The sequence below is a fragment of the Procambarus clarkii genome, chromosome 86 (genome assembly GCF_040958095.1).
Source record: "Procambarus clarkii isolate CNS0578487 chromosome 86, FALCON_Pclarkii_2.0, whole genome shotgun sequence".
In the NCBI taxonomy this organism is placed as follows: Eukaryota; Metazoa; Arthropoda; class Malacostraca; order Decapoda; family Cambaridae; genus Procambarus; species Procambarus clarkii.
This window is the reverse complement of record NC_091235.1, coordinates 4464190-4480573: the sequence shown is the minus strand read 5'-3', so window position 1 is coordinate 4480573 and position 16384 is coordinate 4464190. Positions and strand designations below refer to the sequence as shown.

Below are 16384 nucleotides of genomic sequence, written 5' to 3'. Positions count from 1 at the left end.
TAAAATACTGAACAAGTTTGAGAATGTTGATCCTGACAATTTCGTCAAAAGGTCAGATGTAACAAACAAGAAACAAGGTTTCAAGCTCAACAAATCTCGATGTAGGACTCAGAACAGGAGATGCTTTTTTCACCCATATGGTTATAAACCCATGGAACCGGTAAATGCCAAAACCGCGTTAGGATTTAAAATCTACCTGGAAAAGATCAAGGCCCCCCTGGGAGGGGGACTTCGACAAGCCGCCGGCTTCTTGTCCTCGTTGAGGCCATTAGTGTTAGTGGCCCTCAGGTAAACGTAGTCAGACTAGGCTTTGGGGACAGTTACAGCCCCACTCCTGTGCCACGTAAGTCCCCTACGGGCTCACCATAACCCGTGCTACTTAGAACTTTTTGCACCCTCCCTGTCCAGCCCGTTGTCGTGAGGGTGGCTTGGTAGACGGCTGCCGGGGTGTGCTGCTCCATGGGACGGTCCTCTGTATTTTTGAAGCCTTATGCTCCTACTGCTGTCTTTACTAATTCTGTTGATCACTTTTTTCTCCTTGTGTTTCGTTTTTCCTCACCCTCTTCTCCTTTCTCATTGTCTTTACCGCCGACCTTTTGCCAGTCTTGTTTATTCTTTCGGACATCTGTTTAGACACCCGAGTGTCAGGGGGAGGCACACACTCTCACCCGTAGAACTGTAGTACCCGTCGTTACGAGCGAGGGGACGCTTTTATTGTCAATCCTCCTATCGTTGCTGAACCCGATCTCGACGGACTGACAGTTCTTACGGTGGCGATTGCGGAGTGTATACTCATGATGCACCCCTGGGGTCCCCAGCCTATCTCTTGTTGGGTGTCCTATCCTCTAATTGTGGCTCCATGGTGGGTATGGGGGCTCTTTCGTGAATGAAATTATTACCTCCTCGTTTCTATGCCGCTGAATGATCCTCTTATAACTTCCCAGACTTGTGGGGTGGGCGACCAAGCTCATGAGTTGGACTGTGTTGGTAGGCTGGGCTCTGTAGCCCACGCTACATTGTGCCCAGACCAAGCTACTCCTGTTCCACACCCCCCCCCTCTTCCTACCCAGTCTGCCATACCTCCTGTGTCTTCTTTCCCCAATCCTTCCTATCCCTCCCCCCAGTTCTTGGCCCTCCAAGTCGCCTGTCTGTCCAGGCTGATGTCCATCACCCTCCCAGTAATCTTCATGTTGTTCACTCCTGTTCATCTTCTCCTGTTGAGACAATTGAGTCTGTCGCCCAGTATGTTGTTGCTGGAACACCTGTCTCTTTGAGTGAGAAACGTAAGCCTGGCTCCTCCCCTTCGTCCTCCCCGGCAGGTAAGAAGGCATCACTTTCTTCCTCACCCCCCAACTCTTGACTCTCTAGCTCCGTCCCCTCCTATTTCAGTGGTCGGGCCCCCTGTCCCAGCTATGGAGGTTTCTTTAGCCCCTGATTCCCTCTCAGTTGGTGCCCTTGCTGAGGTGCACTCTGGTTTCTGCCCTCCCCCCTCCTCCTGCTGTCCTTGACCTTCCTTCTCAGTTGTCTCCTCCGGATCCTACCCGTCCGCCTCTGGTCTGTCCTCCCGCTCCCTTCACTCAATCCTTACTCAGTTTACCCATGCCCCCTAACCCTGATTTTACTGACCCTGATCCTGAGCTTATTTAATATTCTGTGTTCTTTACCTTTGTTTCTCCATTGTTCTCTGTTGCTGTCCTTTCTCTTTTTGATAATGTCTATTCTTCAATGGAATATTTGTGGATTTTATGCCAACTTCCATGACCTCCAACTTCGGATTACACAGTTTTCACCCTTTGTGTTTGTCTCCAGGAGCCAATGCTTGGTGCTCTTCCTGGTCGCTTTCATGGTTATTCCTTTCTTCCCCCTCAGCTCTTGCTGAGGCACATAACTCTACTGCTCTCTTGATTCGTACTGATATTCCCTTCGTCCCCCTACTGTTTCTATCGCCTATCCATTGTTCTGCTTCCCGAGTTTTTGTGAGTAAATGGTATACAGTCTGTTCCATTTATCTCCTCCCAAATGTCCCGCTTTCCCTTCCTGATCTTAAGCACCTCCTGGACTCCTTGCCTGAGCCAGTGCTCCTGTTGGGTGATTTCAACTGTCGACATACCCTCTGGGGTGATGTTCTGACAAACACCCGAGGCTGTCTTCTCGAACCGTTCGTCCTCTCTTCCCTGTCTTCTGAATTCTGGTGAGCCCACCCATGTAGAATCGAATTCGCACCCATCCCTGTCTTGATCTTTCTCTCTGCTCGTCGTCCCTTTACTTAGATCTCACGTGGCGGATTCTTGATGACCTCCATAACAGTGACCATTTTCCCATCCTTATTTCCTTTTTCTCTTTTCACCCTCCCTTCTTCCCTAGGTGGCAGTTTGCCAAAGCTGACTGGAACCTATTCACCCTGCGTGCTACTCTCACTGAGTAGCACGCAGAGTAACACCTCTCTGCCTCTTCCTCTGTTGTTGTTGTTGTTTTAGATTCAGCTACTCAGAACAATAAGTTCCAGTAGCACGGGCTATGGTGAGCCCGTGAGTGGAGGCTCTTTGGAGCCATTATCTGTATCAGCGGCTGATACTAGAGATCTGGCGATGGATGGGGGTTTTCAGCCTGGAGGGTTGGCTATAACAGTTATGGAGCTGGTGGGATTAGTGTAGACCTCTAGGTTTTCCGTTTTTTCTTTGCCTGCGACTTTGGCCGAGCAGTGTTGTCGTTGGAGTTTGGTGGCGTGGCCTCCATGAGGAAGTCTTGAACCGTGTTGGTGTCGTATTTGTGATGCGGCGGTGGAGCTCCTACTGTGATTTCCTCGTCTGAGGAGTCCGTAACCTCCGTAGTGGGCGTTTTTGTCTTTCGCCTCGCAGCCTTAGGTAGGCTTAGGTGTCGTTGATTGGTGGTTGTAGCTCTCAGGAGCGCTGGTGGTGCTGTTATCGTTTGTAGACTGCACGTCTGCTAGCGCGGCTGCTAAGATAGTGATGGTAGGGGTGTTGGGAACTGGAGAAGGAATTACCTCTTGTTTGTGTCGCCCGGGTCATGGGCGGTTCTGGAGTCGGTGTTGAAGTTGACCGCATGGTCGTCCTGGTGGTAGTCTCCGGAGTGGTAGAGGAGGCAGTGAGACTTAAGCCAGTGGCTATGATGGGGGCCAGGTCATTGTCTATGTATAATGCGTTTAGTTCACTAACAAAGCGCTGGTTGTCTGGTCCTGCAAGCCTTTCCGCTAGTCTAATAAGACCAGGGATAATGCCTGCACGTGATGCAGGGGGCTGTGAAGGAGCCTGTGGGACCTTGGGTCCCCAATGAGAAGGCTGTGTCGCCTGCTGGGAGGAGCCACGTGTTGGTAAGACCGGAAAGTCTTCTGGTCGATTAGTGAGAGCTAAGGTGATGGATTGAACGCTTGGGGCTCTGGTCGAGGAGGTAGAAGAGTTGTTTCTCTTGGCTTCAACCTGGGCCTTGATGCTTTCCTATCTGCGAGGGCAGCGGTAGGAAATTGCGTGGTGATTGCCATCACAGAGCAAGCAGTGATGGACTGTTGCCTTGCATATGGAGGCCTCTTCCTCGCGCCCTCCTCCTTTTTCATGACTATGCTGCCCTCCGCTCTATTCCTCGCTCTACCTCCCGAGGCACGCGGTAGTGCGTTCCCTGGTGGAATGCGGACTGTGCTTGGGCTGTCCGCTGTAAGCATGCAGCCTGGAAAAAACACCGACGCCGACAGACGGCTGATTCTTTTATTTTGTTTCGGAAAGCAAGTGCAGTGGCCCGTAGGACCAACCGTACAGCTAAGCGTGAGAGTTGGAAATCTTACGTTTCCACCATTACGTCCGATACTCCTCTACTGCAGATCTGGAAGAAGATCCGCAAGATTGCGGGTAAGTTCGTTCCAGATTAGTGCAGGTCACGACCGAACTAGGTTCCCACTTCTCTTTTGTTAGCTCTGGTTCGCATCTTCCTCAATCCTTCCTTCTTCGTAAGCCCGTTCTCGAATCTCAATCCTTAGATTTCCGCACTCATCTCCGCCTTCCCTATAACGATCCCTTCTCTCTCTCTCTGAACTTCAGTCTGCCCTGGCCCTCTGCGGTTCTACGGCAGCGGGCTCGGATGACATTCATTATGAGATGCTTCGCAATCTCCCTCCTTGCACGTCTCGGTATTTACTAAGTCTGTATAACCAGGTCTGGGAGTCGTCGTCAGTCCCTGAGGACTGGCCCATCTTAACAGCCAACGGCAAATGATTTTGAACGGAAGCCAACCAATTTGACTTCTGTTCCCAAAAGAGTATCAGTGATGCCATTATTAGTCTCCTTGATATAATCTACACTGTCCTTGACAAAAAATAAGTTCCCAATTAGCCTCTTCATTGATCTGAGAAAGGCCTTTGATACTGTAAACCATAACTACATCTTACTTAAACTTCACCACTATGGAATCCGAGGCCTTGTTCTGAACTATATTCGATCCTATCTTGGTGACAGACTAAGATATGCAGCAATCAATGATGTAACCCTTCCCACTCGACCACTAACCGTAGGGGGTGCCACAGGGCAGCATCCTAGGACCCCTCCTATTTCTTATATACATCAGTGATCTGATCATGTAGAACATGAATAAACATTTTTACTATGAAATAATATCATATAACGAAATTATACGAAACTAAGTAGCAGCTGACACTATAGGAAGTCGACGATCCAAGCGACAATGATGTGGAGCGACGTATTCAAGATATATTGTTGCCTGGAGGGTATATTATGTTAGGTACAGGGGGCTGATATACCAGCAAACACACTCCAGACAGCAATATATCTTGGGTAAGTCGCTCCACAACATTGTCGCTTGGATCGTCGACTTCCTATAGTGTCAGCTGCTACTTAGTTTCGTATAATTTCGTTATATGATATTATTTCATAGTAAAAATGTTTATTAATGTTTTACATTCAGCACCAACATTATAGTGAGTAAATATATCATATTATTCATTACTTACGTAATGCTAGGAAGCTTTGTATAATTAGACGGAGCCTTTTTCACTAATACGGTTGTAACCCCATGGAACTCCCTACCCGATGAAGCAGTGAATGCCAAAACTTTACTGCAATTTAATCTTCAAACTGAAAAAAAAATCATTTGGTCAAATGAGGAGACGATAATATCACTATAATATAATGTCTTTGACAATCCGCCAGATACTTGTCCTCGTCGAGATATATATAGTGGCCTTCAGGTAAATATCTACTTTTTTTTTTTAGAGTATACTGTAACGTACGATTATGTTACGTTGTTGAGTAGATTAGATACACAGTGTTTAGTGGGTTTTCATATTTATTTAGTAGTCTTGGATACAGCAGTGTCGTAGACGTTGAGACAGAGCTTGGAGCAGAGCAGAGAGCTGAGTGTGGCCGGAGTCGCGGAGCTCTATGTGGGAGAGCGCTGTAGCTGGATGAGGTCGTAGTCTGCTGCCTGCTCTGTGTCGAAGCTGTAGCGTCTTGGGTCGATTAGTACCCACGCCGAGTACTACATTCTTGACTGTGGAAATTGTACTGTTGGCTATTCACTTTATGCTTGCTTATATTCGGTGACTACACCTCAGCTTCCTCCACTTGGATAGGAGGATGGAAGAACTGTTACCTGTAATTAGGGAAGAGATTATAACTTCTGCAATTAGTGCTAATTAGTTACGCCATTAAGCTATTGAGAAGTTGGAGTGAGTATATTGTTTGTACTCGCTACAATACCAACAGTTTTCCATGTAGACTTTTTTACTGTGTTGTATGTGAGCACTGAAGTTGTCTCGTGTGTATGTACAGGCCAAGGAAGTTTCCCTCATTTGTTGACATTATCTATCTGAATGTGCTCTTGGTTACATGATTTGCTTCCAAATAAAATGTAGTAGGTCTTTTCTATGTTTAATGTGAGTTTGTTGGTTGATATCCATTAGTGGACTTTGTTTTATTAGTTATTTACAATATTATTTAGTGTGTGTGGATTAGGGTTGATGGTTGTGGTGTATAGCGATCCGTTCCCTCCCCAAACACATTGTATTTGTATGGTATCGACGAATCCCATGAAAATGTGACGAAATATTAAAAACAAACAAAAATAAAGCTCTGTAATATTGAGCTTTGTTTTATAAACAAAAAGATTTGAAAAGATGAAGATGATATCTTAGCAAATAGTATATTTTTCGAAAGTTAGAGACATTTGGCAGGTCATTGATGTATATAAGAAACAGGATAGCTCCTAAGATTTTGCCCCGCTCCTGTGCCAGGTAAGTTACGGGCTCACCATAGCCCGTGCTACTTGGAACCTGTTCCGAGTAGCTGAATCTATAACAACAACAACAACTCCTAAGATCTTTTCAGAACACTGAAAAGATTTACTGAACACAAAATTGTACCACTTACAGGCTATTCATGCCCGTGCCACCTCTTAGATGGCTTAATATTTATCAATCAATCAATCATCCTAAGATGCAGACATCACGCACGGCTCCTATGCCAGGTAAGTCCACTACGGGCTCACCATAGCCCGTTTTACTTGCCCCGCTCCTGTGCCAGGTAAGTTACGGGCTCACCATAGCCCGTGCTACTTAGAGCTTGTTCCGAGTGGCTGAATCTATAACAACAACAACATCCTAAGATGTCAATTACAGCCCCGCTCCTGTGCCAGGTCCACTACGTGCTCACCATAGCCCGTGCTACTTGGAACTTTTTGTTCCTAGAAGCTGAATCTTAAACAACAAACATCCTAAGATGCTGCCTTATGACACTCCCATGATTAATGATAGAGTGAGAGCTAATGTCTTTGGTGGCTGCATATTGGTGTCTGTCACTAAGATATGATCGAATATAATTCAGATCAGGGCCTAGGATTCCATAGTGATGAAGTTTAAGTAAAAGGTAGTTATGGTTTACAATATCGAAGGCCTTTCAAAGGTCAATGAGGAGGCCAATTGGAAACTCGTTTTTTTCAAGGGCTGAGTAGATTATATCAAGCTGACTAATAATGGCATTATTGGTGCACTTTTGAAATCGGAAGCCAAATTGGCAGGGTCTTAATATGTTGAATTTTTAAAGGTAGGAGTAGAGCTGTTTGTAAACATGTCTTTTCAAATATTTTGTTATAATAATGGTAGGTTTGATATTGATTTGTAATTGTTTATGTCAGTTGTATCGCCTTTATGAATTGGAGTCACTCTTGCTTTTTTTAAGGATATCAGGAAAAGAATGACACTAGAGTGGAACTGCAGACGCCACACGGCTGCATACGGCTGTTGAATAACAGAGCTATAGGTGGTGCAAGGGCATGAGCGGCGCTCATTCCCAACATAGTTGGGATTTCACTAATGTTCCCAGCTTTGGTTTTAAGTGAGTAAACCACTAATATAATGTCTCTTGGGCTGATTGGCAAAATGAGTAGAAAGTTAGGATAGCTGCCGGTGAGATATAGTGACATGTGACTGGGTCTCTGGGATATTTCTAGCAAGGTTTGCATAAATTGATGAAAAGCCACTAAATTCAATTGCAGTTTCTAAGTGTCTCTAGTGTGTAACCATCTTTGGAGAGTTTAATCTGTTTCTTGTAATAATAATAATAATAATAATAATAATAATAATAATAATAATAATAATAATAATAATAATAATAATAATAATAATAACAATAATAGCAATAACAATAATAATGTATTTTCTCAGATGTACATACATATGATACATGAATAGAAGATACATAGGTGCCCCTTGAGGGACTTGAAGTAGAGGGAAGGGGGGGGGGGTAGAAATAGCCTAAGCTACTCTATCCCTTTGAGATGTATTTTTTCTTGTTTCAATTAACATTTTTGAACTTGAACTTGATACATAGGTAAGACAAGTACATTGCTTTAGGTCACTATAATACCCAGTGCACGTTTCGGGGATAACTTAATATAAGACGATTAAGTTGTTTAAAGGTTTAATGAGGTAGACACTTAATACTAACAAGCGGCAGGCTAACATAAACATTGTTCAAGGCATTTTGTGAATGAGGGATGGCATCTTCTAGGGAAGGCATAACATGAAAAGTGTAGGAGAAAATGAACAGGTGTTACAAATGAATATATAACAATTAAGGAAGAAATGGGAATATAAATGAATTGATTAAGGATTTGAAAATAATTGGCAATTATACAAGAGACATTTATAAATCACATCTGCTTTAACAGTACTTATAGAGTTACCTATTTTTTTTAAAGTAGATGAGAATAAGAAATGCAACATACAATGCTTTATGGTATATAGGAACAGCAGTATTTATTAACAGCCAATTTGATGTAATTAATAAACAATGTTCACAATAACAGCAAAACACAGGTTAACATTGTAGGACGAGAAAAGATTGGAAAAAATAGTTACATAAGTTAATAACATAGTAATTAGTTTCTCTTTTAAATTGGACAGAAGTACAATTTTAATCTCATTAAGGAGATCATTCCGCAGTTTAGGATGTTTAATGTGCAGAGCGGGTTTCTTTTGGTTAAGTCGTACTCCCGTACTCTTTGTGACTGTTGTTAGATCACAGGATATTAGATATGGTTTTTCTATGTGCTTTTCATGTTTTCCTTTTCTGCCTCCATGCACCTGGCCTTGTGTTGGACCAACTGTGCTTTCTTATTTGGCAGGCTGATCACCTTCTGGTGTAAGGGGGAGCTTGTTAGTTGGTCTCGGGTGCTTTAAGTGATTCGTTGAAACCTTGAGGAACATGTATTAATGTAATTAGTGTACATGGGATTATTGGAGAACCTTAAGTGTTTATTGTAGAATTTTTTGGAATGTGGAATTCTTAGGAAAAAGTTATGTGGGATGAACGGGAACGTTTAAATTGCCTGCACAGACACTTCTGAGAACTTGGAGCAACTTTATTACTCTCAGTACAGTTGTTACAGTTTCACTGCCCCATGTTCCATTCTTCAACTTAATTCGGGAAGAGTAAGAGCAATATGGCAGAATGTCAGAAAATGCAGGCAATGAGTTACAATAACGTGGCTGAAGTATGTTGACCAGACCACACACTAGAAAGTGAAAGGACGACGACGTTTCGGTCCGTCCCGGACCATTCTCAAGACAATTGTGTGAATGGTCACACAATCGACTTGAGAATGGTCCAGGATGGACCGAAACGTCGTCGTCCCTTCACTTTCTAGTATGTGTCCTAATCAACATCAGAAAATGTTTCCTAGATATTGGGCGAGAAAAGCGCCGCGAGCAGTGAGGTGTGAGAGACAACATGACAAGCTTCTGGCCAGCTGGCAGGCCAAGATGACGATGGCGGCCATTCTTACGCAATTGAATTTGGCGCTCAGTAACACGTGCGCCGCACCAGTATAAGCGCCTCAACACTCTCATGCCAGAAACACTCCACACTCTATAGGATTTTTTCACGCACATACCCTTAAGAGAGAGAGTATCTGATGCTCTATATTGAGGATCTGACTTTTGTTTATGATTCGCTTCATCGTGTTCATCCCTTTATGACTGAAAGGAAACCGAAACAAACTCCACTGACTGGTGACGAGTGATACCTTGAAATGGCCGAATTTTTACCGCAGGTAACTTAAATATAGCGGTGTATGTTGTCTGCTAGACACGGTGTAGGGCTGGTGCTTCACCCCGGAGGTGTAGGAGGGGCGAGCGGCCAGCAGGGAGCACTTTGAGGAGTGTGAGCAGAGTGCGGCCTCCACACCAGCACCATTGGGGGTTACTCGGTGCTCTCGTGGGGACAATGACAAGAGACATTTATATGGTTGTCTTGTTTGACATTACCTAGCTAGTTAGCGTTGATTTCCGGCTTCTGTATACCAATTAAGAGTATAAATAGTCATTAGGGTTTAATACAATCTTGTATTATTGTGCTGTATTTAAATTGCTCATGGTGACATATTTTCTCCAATATATCCTAGTAAGGTAAGGCAAGAAAGTGTTGCCTGCAATATTTGTCAGTTGAACAAGAAGTGGATGTTATAAAGTAATGGTCCACCTCCATAATTACACTAACAAATGTCTTACAACTATATGCAGTACTTATGTTCATATTTAACTCTGGTGACTGATTAAAATGAAGATTCTGCAACTACTGTGTGTTTTGGGAAAAGAACTCAATAGGTCTTTCTTATTAGAAGAATTAAATTTTAGATATAAACTTGATTTTATTACACAGGAAAGTCGGATTGTTTTCCAGTGTACTGTAAACTTGTCGGACTTGAAGAGTGTGTGTGTATGTGCTGATATTTAAATATAATTTGAAGTCACACTTGAGTGAAGTTAATCCAGTTTTAAATTATTCAAGAGCAAAAATAACTAACTTTAAACTTCGGCCATAAAGAAAACAAATAAGTGAAGCTTATTTGCTTGCAGAGTCCTTGACGGCAAAAAATTGTAATTATCTGGATGTGATATGATGCCTTCCTGGGCATGTTGATGGTACAGTAGCCTTCGCAGAACAAGGTGTGCACTCCTGTTGTCAGAGGAAACATTAATGCTGAGGTACATGCATAAAAACAATTGTTCTACTGCTTTGTATACCACACAGATGTCTGTTTTATTTTCAAGGATGATGCATGCATTAGGTGAGGCTAAGCTAGGTATAGCCTGGGCTTAGCAGTGTGTAAGTGACTGGCACCTCTATTTTTCTCTAGATCTTGTCTAAGGCATGGTTGATGAAGTATTTAGCATTGGGTGTCTGCCTTGGTAGCAGTATACCAACTTAATGTTACTGCACTGTTCTGTATTGTATACCTGGAGAGAGTTTTGGGAATTTTTCTTCTTTCCTGCCTGGCCCCAGGCCAGGCTCGACTTGTGATAACTTGGTTCAACAGGCTGTTGCTTGGAGCGGTCCGCAGGCCCACATATCCACCACAGCCCGGTTGGTCCGGCACTTCTTGCAAGAACTTGTCTAAATGTTTCTTGGAGGTATCCACTTATGTTTCAGCAATATTTCTAAATCTTGCTGGGAGGGTATTGAACAACTGTGAACCTCTGTATCTGATGTTCAGACACAAACAATCTCTGATTGTTTATAAGAATTCAGTAGGCTTGGTTTCTTGTGTTGCATTGGGTATTGCAGGGGATTTTTTCTACTGTCAAATGCCTATTGAAAGTGAACTCAATTGTACATTCATCAGTGATGTAGATGAGAGTAAATATTATACTGTAATGCCATTTGTTTTTTGAAGAAAGAATCATGAGGTGCAGAAAGTTACAGAATGCTTGAAAGTGGACATGGTGCAAGAATGTAATTCAAGTATGAAACAAATTTGCATGACATAGAATGTGTTGTGCATCACTACCTTCTTTCCTGCTTTCGTGGGAGGCATCGACCCATTAAATATACAGTGATTACCCTTGTTTTTTAATTTAATCCGCTTCCAGAGACAGGTCGTAAACCGAAAATTTGCAAACCGAAACAAATTTTTCTGTAAGAAATAATGTAAACTGAATTTATCCGTTCCACTCCCAAAAATATTAACTTCAAAATACATTTCATACTTGATACAGTACTACAAAATATTTTGTACTACAGTACTGTATGTACAAGTTGTACATTATTGATTCACTTCATACTTTAAACAAAACACCACAGAATATTAGTAATATAGTACCAATAAATATTTCAGTTCAGTACTGTACTTAATATGGGCACTCACCAAATGTCCAAATGTTTCTCCATGTATGATCTTGGAATGTTGTCTAGGTGAGTATGGTGGTGTTAACTGAGGATGGAGGTGGGTGTTGAGGATTGAAGGTTTCATGCAGGAGGAACACAAGAGGCTTCAGTTCGAGCTCTCTTGGAAGCCCTCTCAAAAGTCCTGATTGTAAATTGCTTTAAGAGATTTCTCTGTGAACTTTAAAATTATTTCAAAACTTCTCTACCTCTGCCATGCTTCTCGAGTTCTTGTGCCTCCTCCTCCTCCTCCTCCTCCTCCTCCTCCTCCTCCTCCTCCTCCTCCTCCTCCTCCTCCTCCTCCTCCTCCTCCTCCTCCTCCTCCTCCTCCTCCTCCTCCTCCTCCTCCTCCTCCTCCTCCTCCTCCTCCTCCTCCTCCTCCTCCTCCTCCTCCTCCTCCTCCTCCTCCTCCTCCTCCTCCTCCTCCTCCTCCTCCTCCTCCTCCTCCTCCTCCTCCTCCTCCTCCTCCTCCTCCTCCTCCTCCTCCTCCTCCTCCTCCTCCTCCTCCTCCTCCTCCTCCTCCTCCTCCTCCTCCTCCTCCTCCTCCTCCTCCTCCTCCTCCTCCTCCTCCTCCTCCTCCTCCTCCTCCTCCTCCTCCTCCTCCTCCTCCTCCTCCTCCTCCTCCTCCTCCTCCTCCTCCTCCTCCTCCTCCTCCTCCTCCTCCTCCTCCTCCTCCTCCTCCTCCTCCTCCTCCTCCTCCTCCTCCTCCTCCTCCTCCTCCTCCTCCTCCTCCTCCTCCTCCTCCTCCTCCTCCTCCTCCTCCTCCTCCTCCTCCTCCTCCTCCTCCTCCTCCTCCTCCTCCTCCTCCTCCTCCTCCTCCTCCTCCTCCTCCTCCTCCTCCTCCTCCTCCTCCTCCTCCTCCTCCTCCTCCTCCTCCTCCTCCTCCTCCTCCTCCTCCTCCTCCTCCTCCTCCTCCTCCTCCTCCTCCTCCTCCTCCTCCTCCTCCTCCTCCTCCTCCTCCTCCTCCTCCTCCTCCTCCTCCTCCTCCTCCTCCTCCTCCTCCTCCTCTGAATCCTGCAAATTCTTATGGCTATTTTTGTCACCAAATTAATGATATCATCCTGGGTCGTGCTTGGTGTAGTAGGCCAAAGTTTGCTGCAGGCCTGCTTCAAGGATGATTGCTTGACCATACTGTCACCAGTTTCTTTGATTCGTCAAATGTCTGCCTGTACCACTTCCAAACACTTTGAACCCTAGCAATAGTAAGTACTCTACTTTTCTTTAGCACATTGCTAAAACAATCTCATTTTTAGCATAACATGCAAATATCTTTGTATCTAGTACAAACAACACTCCTAATATTGCCAGATTCAATTATAATAGTTTTATTTGATCTATTATTTGCTCAAAATTCATCACGTGTTTTCTCTTGATTTCACCTCTTGGTCAAGATTGGAATGATAGAATTTAATTATTTTCAAACGTTATAGTGGCAGAATGCAGTATACAGTATATTCACTGATGAATGATGGGGAGGGTGGTGATGTTCACTGGCTATGCACAAAACCCAAACAAAGCAATGATGGTGATACTGTGGCCAGCAGCTAAACTACTTGCAGGGAGAGGACTCAACAAACGAATAGATGGAATAATCAAATAGTTGAGATTTGGAAGAGGGGGTTGGGCAGTTTAGTAGTAATATACATTAATATCCATTAAATGGATAGATAAGTAATATCCATTAAATGATAGATATCCATTAAATGGATAGATAGATAAGTAATATCCATTAAATGATAGAAGACTCAGATATGAGTATGATGGAAACAACATGGCAATCAATACAATAGAGAGAGCAGCCTGTGTCACTTGCAGGAATGTATCCAGACTGGTAATCGTGGGAGACTTCAACCATGAAAAGATAGACTGGGAGAATAGGGACCCTCATGGAGGAACAGATTCATGAAGAGCTGAACTATTGGGCATGACACCAAGAAACTTTCAAAGTCAACGTATCATGGGACCCACAAGAATGAGAGGCAATGATGAAGCAGCTTGACTTGATCTGATGTTCATCCAGAATGAGTCAGACATAAGGGGAGTCAAATTAGAACCCCCAATGGGAATAAGTGACCACAGTGTACCGACATTTGAGTATATACAGAGATTGTACCTGGATGGGGTTTTGAGAGTTGTTCTACTCCTCAAGTCCGGCCCAGCGCCAAGCTTGACTTGAAAGCTTGGCCCAACAGGCTGTTGCTTGGAGTGGCCCCATAGCCCCACATATCCAGTCATATAGCTCTCATTCTGAAACTACACCTATGTAATTAAACATAGGTAATTACAAGTTGGTTGATGTTGAGTTGCGGGATCAGAGAGCTGAAGCTCAAGCTCCGCAAGCACAACTAGGCGAGTACACAAATAACAACTTCACTTGTAGTAGAACACATATAGGAACTTTTTATACATGTATGTTAGCTTGTGTTAGCTATTCTTCTTGTCTTCCAAGACAATAAAATTACTAAAACAAAATGCTGTACACGTATTATAATTGTTATAATTAAAACAAAATAGATTTCACATGCTCATATAACTACTGCATATATAACCGATTTAAAATTTACATAATATCTTCAGATTACAGTATTATCTTTTCAAGTTCTGTATAATATACATTATTACCTAACCATAACTTTCTTTGGAATTCAAACAATATTACAAATACACACACAAATCACAATAACGTGATATATAAAATGAACAATTCACAAGGGCTGTGATGAGGGTTGAAACCTACATCTGGGGTGATCCCAGACGCGCCTTAGTCAACTGTGCCACGACATGGATAAAAGAATTGCAACTTAGGGTGCTACTTGCCCTCACAAGGATACGGCAGTTTCTCTGAAGCACAAACCGGGGTTTCACACAATTCCCCCATGCATCCGTGGCGCCTCACAGCTGGGTGGACAGCGCTTTGGATTCGTAGTCCTGAGGTTCCGGGTTCGATCCACGGTGGAAATGGAGACAAAAGGGGCAAAATGTTTCTTTCACTCTTCTTGAGGTTATCTTGAGATGATTTCGGGGCTTTAGTGTCCCCGCTGCCCGGTCCTCGACCAGGCCTCCACCCCCAGGAAGCAGCCCGTGACAGCTGATTTACACCCAGGTACCTATTTTACTGCTAGGTAACAGGGGCATAGGGTGAAAGAAACTCTACCCATTGTTTCTCGCCGGCGCCCGGGATCGAACCCGGGACCACAGGATCACAAGTCCAGTGTGCTGTCCGCACGGCCGACCGGCTCCCCTGATGCCCCCTGTTACCTAGCAGTAAATAGGTACCTGGGAGTTAGTCAGTTGCTATGGGCTGCTTCCTGGGGGATGTGTAACAAAAAGGAGGCCTGGTCGAGGAATTGGCTGCAAGGACGCTAAGCCCCGAAATCATCTCAAGATAACCTCAAGAACCAAATTAACCAAATGTTCTGTTCAAATTAAATGTTCAAATTAACTCTGTTAACCAAATGTTCTACCTCTTCACCCTCTCTTCAATACACACATAAATCACAATAGCTTGATATATATGAAAGGAACAATCCACAAGGGCCATGATGAGGGTTTGAACCTACGTCCAGATGATCCCAGACTTAGTCGACTGCGCCATGACATGGTTAAAAGAATTGAAACCTGGAGTGCTAGGTAGAACATAAGGTTAACAGAGCCCGGGTGCATGGGGGAATTGCGTGAAACCCCTGTCCTCGTGAGGGCTAGTGGCACTCCAAGCTGCGATTCTTTTAACCATGTCGTGGCACAGTCGACTAAGGCGTCTGGGTTCATCCCAGACGTAGGTTCAAACCCTCGTCACGGTCCTTGTGGGTTTGTAAATTTATTATTACAAATGTTACTACAGGTAGTATAACATAAAAAAAATGTATTTAATTTGTTTTCTTTTAACACTATCGGTCACCGAACAGGCGCCCGGTCAACCTAGGGGTCATGCACCCGATGTGCGGGCGAGTGTGCGGTGACACCTAAATGTGTATTCTCGTGCTTAATTCTGTGTATTCTCGGTCACCTTAATTCTCGTGCTACGTCGCTCGTTTTGGTATCATTGTGTTGGCAATTAAATTCCCTACAGGTGTGTATAAATATAATGTCCAAAAGCCTGGCGTGACTCCCAACAGCAAAGCCTAAAGTCGACAAAAGTTACCCATGAGCGCACAAAATCAGTAAAATGTGCATACTTGTTCCATTTTTCTCACCTTAATTCTCGTACTACGTTGCTCGTTTTGGTATCATTGTGTTCACAATTAAATTCCCTACAGATGTGTATGAATATAATGTACAAAAGTTTGGAGTGCCTCCCCGCAGAAAAGCCTAAAGTTACCCGTGAACGAGCACCAATTTGTACACTGCAACCTAATGTGTATACTCGTTCAGTTTGATAACATCAATTTTTGTGTTACGTCTTTCATTTTGGTATCAAATTGTTCGCAATAAAAAGGCGCGTATTTTAAAACTAGTCCCATAATAATAGAGCAATAACTGGAATTTTAACAAATATTTTAATTCTGGAAGCTCATCATCACAAAATTATTTATATCTTTCCAGTGATCTGACAAATTTTTGTGTTACATCATTCATTTTGGCATCAAATTGTTCACAACGTAAAGGCGTGCATTTTAAAACTAGTCCCAAGATAATACATAATAAATAGAATTTTAACAAATATTTTAAAATTTTGACCAAAAGCCTATTTATAATCATAT

General features: G+C 43.5%; 1 protein-coding gene across 1 annotated transcript in view; it reads left to right on the top strand.

Annotated features, from left to right (window-relative positions):
* Positions 1 to 9449: 9449 nt before the first annotated feature.
* REG (proteasome regulator gamma) overlaps positions 9450 to 16384 on the top strand; it is a 40222-nt gene continuing 33287 nt past the window's right edge. Inside the window, exon 1 of the mRNA XM_045759991.2 lies at positions 9450 to 9573. Coding sequence (XP_045615947.1) covers positions 9553 to 9573 — 21 coding nt within the window. The 5' untranslated portion in view covers positions 9450 to 9552. The remainder of the gene's footprint in view (positions 9574 to 16384) is intronic.